This window comes from Tasmannia lanceolata, unplaced genomic scaffold (assembly GCF_043159265.1).
Source record: "Tasmannia lanceolata isolate RefF3 unplaced genomic scaffold, GAP_Taslan_0.1 ptg000023l, whole genome shotgun sequence".
NCBI lineage: Eukaryota > Viridiplantae > Streptophyta > Magnoliopsida > Canellales > Winteraceae > Tasmannia > Tasmannia lanceolata.
The window spans coordinates 37,844,620-37,849,812 of record NW_027518700.1 but is presented as its reverse complement, the minus strand read 5'-3'; the positions used below and the strand labels follow the sequence as shown (position 1 = coordinate 37,849,812).

Sequence of the window (5,193 nt, the reverse complement as noted above, 5' to 3'; positions counted from 1 at the left end):
CTTACTAGCTCTTGTCCACAGGCCATTCTAATGTAATCTTGTTCAGTGCGCAATCCGATTGTTGCACCCACTCTTCTTACTTAGAGTCCACTACCCAAGTGAGTGAGATAAGCCACTCCACAACACGTGCATGTAGGCAAGACTGGTGCTGGTTGTATACATGAGGAGATATCCAATGAATCTTTAAAGCCTGCAAAGAGCCGGAATTCCATATCTCCCTATGATTTATGAATCCTTGAGAATGGTATTCCTACTTTGTTCCCTATGGACAAATACATGTAAAACATAATAAGCACATCTCACATATTTATTCAACAATACCCATAAAATGTCATGAAATGAAACATTTATTAATAATAGGCAAAGTACATAGGTTTTAGGGTACGAACTCCAACAGTGGATTGAGGGTCAGTCGGACTCGGGCTTGGCTCCTAGGATGGCCGAGTAGTTTGATGGGGCCGTGTGCCACATGTCGTGATCTGGGTCACCGCACCTTCCGTTGATATGGCATAGCGCATTATGTGCTGCTGGACTGATCTTGTGCTATGTGGCGTGATTAGATTTCAACCCCAACAATGCGTACGAAAATCATATCACACCTATCGGAGTCGGGTTTTGGTATTTTTTTTTTCCCTTTAAACCTGACTCGGACCGATATTGGGTCGGGTTTTTAAAAATGGGTTTTGTTTGTTTTTTCCTTTAAACCCGACCTGAACCGATGGTCGGGTTTTTAAACATGAAACCCGACCCAACCCAAGAACCTTGATTTTTAAATCCAACCCATGCTGTTTTCGGTGGATGCAATCCTGGCAAATTGCAACCTTACTGGTTATTAAAAAGGCTCGGTCATGCAGATATCAGCTACCTTTATTTAAACAACCAACCTAGAGAGGGAAATAGAGATCAAATAGATAGCAAAAAGCAGAGATAAATAGCAGGAAATGGAAGAAGGGAGAGGAGGGAGTGCAGGAGGAGGTGCAGAAGCAGTTGTAAATCTTGGGCTAAATTGTTCCCTACCCATATGTTACCATCCTCAATTTGGATCCCATGAGGACCTCCTCTTTCTCGAACTCGACGACAAGCTTCTCCCCGATATCCTCAATAACCAGTATATGCTTCTCTCTCTCTCTCTCTCTCTCTCTCTCTCTCTCTCTGTGTTTTTTTTTTCCAGCAATTGAAGGTTTTTTTATCTCTTTGTTAGGGATTTAACTTCTAAGGTTGTTCTCCCTTTCTGTCCCTCTTTCTCTCTCTTAGGGTTGAATGGTTATAGCTTTATGGGTACACACTCTTTGTCGCTGTCTCTGTCTCTGTGTTTGCTTTTCCAATTGGGGTTTTCTTCTTCTTTCTGTTAGGGCTTTAACTTCTAGGTTATTCTCCCTTTATCTTCCTCTTTTTCTCTCTTAGGGTTTAATGGTTATAGCATTTTTGGTATTCTCTCTCTCTAGCTGTTTGTGTGTTACAGCAATTGGGGTTTTCTTGTTCTCTTTTTTTTTTTCTAGGGCTTTAACTTCTAGGGTTGTTCTTCCTTTCTTTCCCTCATTTTCTCTCTCTTAGGGTTTAAGGGTTTTAGCTTTTTGGGTACTCTCTCTCTCTCTGTCTCTCTGTTTCAGTAATTGAGGTTTTCTCGTTCTTTCTTTTAGGGCTTTAACATCTTGGGTTGTTCTTCCTTTCTCTCCCTTTTCTCTCTCTTAGGGTTTAAGTGTTTAGCCTTTTGGGTACTCTCTCTCTCTCTCTCTCTCTCTCTCTCTCTCTCTCTCTCTCTCTCTCTCTCTCTCATCAATTGGGCTTCTCTCTCTCTGCGTTTTATCAATTGGGGTTTTCCTCTTCACTCCGTAGGGCTTTAACTTCTAAGGTTGTTCTCCCTCTCTCTTTCTCTGTGTGTGCGAGTGCGTGTTTTATCAATTGGGGGTTTCTTCTTGTCTCCTTAGGGCTTTAACTTCTAAGCTTGTTCTCCCTTTCTCTCCCTCTTTCTCTCTCTTAGGCTTTAAGGGTTTTACCTTTTTGGGTATTCTCTCTATCTCTCTCATGGATTTTCTACTACTTTTTCAGGGTGACGGTCCGGGGGCAGCCAAATGAAGAAGCCGTTCTCTGCACTCCTTCTGCAACCTACGCACTCAAATTCGTTGGAAATTCAAATTCCGTTTTCCTCATACCCCCCATTAATGCCAATGACAATGAAGACCATGATGACTCCATTATCAACAATGATAGAGAAAACAACAAAACCCAATCGATCTCGCCCGCGTATGTCATCAAGGTCTCACCAGGAAACATGGAGCTCGTCCAGGTCGCTCCAAAGCTCGACAAGCTCAAATCCCTCCTGGCCGAGAAACCCTACAGAGCCGAAGATGAAGAAGAGGACGCAAACACAATTGGTCTATACCGATGGCATGATCTTGTCAACAGAATTCAGGCCAGCGATGAAGAATTGAGATCTGGATTACGGGCTCTCTCTGCTGCAGAGATCAATGGGTATTGGCGGATCGCTGATGAGAAATTCATGGCTGAGATTTTAACCACGCTCTTGAACAATTCGGTCTTGTATGGATGGTCTTTGAATGCACTAGCTGAAGATGAAGTTGTAGCTGTCTTGGTGGCTGATGGGTATTCTCGTAGGATTGCAATTCATTGCCTGGAGACTTATGGAACCAAGAAGCAAGAGACAGTAGAAGATAGTTGCGTTTGGAGCCTTGACGAGAGGCGGGTTTGCTTACATTTTGTGAGGCGGATTTTAAGTGGAGGGAAGAGGAGGATGGAGAGTTTCATGGAGGATTGGGAACGGAATGTCCCGGAAGGGATGCAGGTGAGCTTCGAAATGCTGGAGGGGGAAGTGTTGGTTGAGAGAATTGGAATCGAGACGTGGGTCCGTGCTTTTAGCGTCTCGTCGTTGCCCTCTAGCGCTCCCGAGCGATTTGCTGCTCTATTTCATGAAAGGCAGAAGTGGGAATGGAAAGACTTGCAGCCGTACATTAAGTTCGTTTGAATCCTTTGTCACTTTTGTTTTCTGTCTTTTCCTTGTATGGGGTCTTTAAATTCCTTTGATTTTCTCATTGCTCTGCAATTATTAAATGGGAGTTACTTGGGTTCTTTTCAGGGATTTAAGTGTACCTGGTCTCTCTTCAGAAGGTTTGCTCATAAAGTATACTCGAAGAACACAGCCTACTTCTGATGCTGAGCCTATTTTCAGTGCGAGATAGTCTTTGCATATTGCTTGTTTGGTAATCTGTGCATCCTGTTCCATTTTCCTGGTCTTGTCATTTGTATCTTTGTTCTTCCTGCGTTTGATCTTCACGCTATTGGCATACATTAGGGGAAAAAAATCCATGCCGTTGTTATTTTGTTTTTTATGTTTTCATTGACGGAGCTAAGGCCTATCAAAATGCTTTGTCATTCTTTTCCTTGCAACTGGGGTGGCCTTAAGAACTCTGGACATTATTGTGTTGGATCACATGCATTCAAAGAAACAGTTCCTAGTCTGCTTACCTTTCTTTAGTGGCACTTCTAAGCACTTGTTGGTTTACAATTGCCATCTAGATTAAGATCTAATCAGTACAAATATGTATCACCCGGGGTACATATCAGATTTTGCAATGAATGATAATGAATTGTATTTTTATGTGCCATTTGCATGTGTGTGTGTGTATGTGTGTACACACGCACACACACACATATGTCATATATGTGCTTTAAGTATAATATGTATTTATGTTTTATTTCCATAGTTTCTTAATTTTCCTACTTTTTATCAATCTTATCAAATGTTTTAACCAAGAAAATTGACATTATATTGTCTCATACCTATCAAGCACTGGTAGGTTATGTCTGAATAATAAATGTCTGTTTTTGGGCTGTCTGTTTATATTCTCAATTAGAGATAGTGATAGATCTTATTGAGAAAATTCTTATGTTGTCGACGTTCATTGACAATTAGAGATAGTAACAGATCTTATTGAGGAAATTCTTTTGTTTTTTACATTCATGGACTATTAGAGATATTCATTTGTATAAACTGAGGAGGTAAGGCAAATTTGGAGGTTGATTTTTTAAGAAAAAATGGGGTAGTTAGGCCATCTCTACTCTTATATTTTCAATATCTGCCTGCTGATGTAGATGACTCAGTATATCGATCCACAATGTGGGTGTCTAGATGTCCTGATACTGGCAGTAACGAGGGTTTTTGGGTTATCAACTTGAGTTCGTGTCTTATCACCTGCAGTTCTCAGTCTCATAATCCTTATATTTTGATCTCTAGGTAGTCATCCCAAACAACCACCTATTCTTATCTCAACTTGTTGGTTAATTTCCTGCACGATATATTTTCTTCTAACCTTCCCAACTTATGTTCATTTACGGTACATGCTCACTATCTTCTTATCGGTTATAGGAGTTCAAATTTTGTTTTCTAACACAGGAAACACTTATTGGCCAAGAACACCACTAGAATACAATGATCTCAGGGTTATATAAAATGAGTAACTAGGCATTAAAGAAGGAGGTATGGGTGAAGGATTTGCATGGTGCGAGGGGCAAACAACATTTCTTGGAACTTGAATGTCAGAAGGAAGCTCTTCGATTGGGAATTTGATCGCCTAGCTCAACTTCTGGAGATTTTGGAAGGACAATTCATTAAACGTTCGGATTCGGACAACAGTGTTTGGATCTGGTGCACATCAGGGGTCTTAAGTGTCGAATCATTCTTTCTTCAGCTCTCACTTTGCACGGCATCCCTGCAGGCGGCATGTGAAATTGTTAGTGGTGATCTGGGCCTCATGGAAAGAAACAAAACGACAGAGTATTTAAGGACGCCGTTAAAAGCCCCCAGTTTATCTTCACTAAGATCATTGCTTTGACCATCTCTTGGGTTAGGGCCTCCCTACCTTCAGGTTTGTTTTTGCCTATGACTTATGGCATAGTTGGAGAGTGGTGTGTACCGGTAGCACCTATGTAGAGCAAGTGCTCCAAAGTTGTGCCTTTCCTCCTCGGGGTTTTCTCAAGTTAAATTTTGATGGGTCCAGCTTGGGAAACCTCGGTCCCACAGGTGTGGGTGGTCTTCTTAGAAATGAAGTTTGAGAAACGATTTAGGCATTCTCTGGACACATAGGGATCGCAGATTCTAATGCAGCAGAGGTAAGGGCGGTCCTTCAGGGGATAAAGTTATTAGAGCCGTCCAATTTGAATAGGGTGCTAGTAGAG

At 41.6% G+C, this 5,193-nt stretch overlaps 1 protein-coding gene across 2 annotated transcripts; it reads left to right on the top strand.

The window, feature by feature from the left end:
• Positions 1-783: 783 nt before the first annotated feature.
• LOC143856463 (uncharacterized) lies at positions 784-4,792 on the top strand. 2 transcript variants are annotated; one of them, XM_077366692.1, is made up of 4 exons: positions 784-1,108; positions 2,050-2,973; positions 3,095-3,213; positions 4,412-4,792. In XM_077366692.1, the coding sequence occupies exons 1-3, from the start codon at positions 942-944 to the stop codon at positions 3,195-3,197; spliced, it is 1,194 nt and encodes a 397-aa protein (XP_077222807.1). In that variant the 5' UTR covers positions 784-941; the 3' UTR covers positions 3,198-3,213; positions 4,412-4,792. The 2 variants fall into 2 exon arrangements, with proteins under 2 accessions (XP_077222807.1, XP_077222806.1); XM_077366691.1 differs by lacking the exon at positions 4,412-4,792 and having other exon boundaries at positions 3,095-3,488.
• Positions 4,793-5,193: the final 401 nt, after the last annotated feature.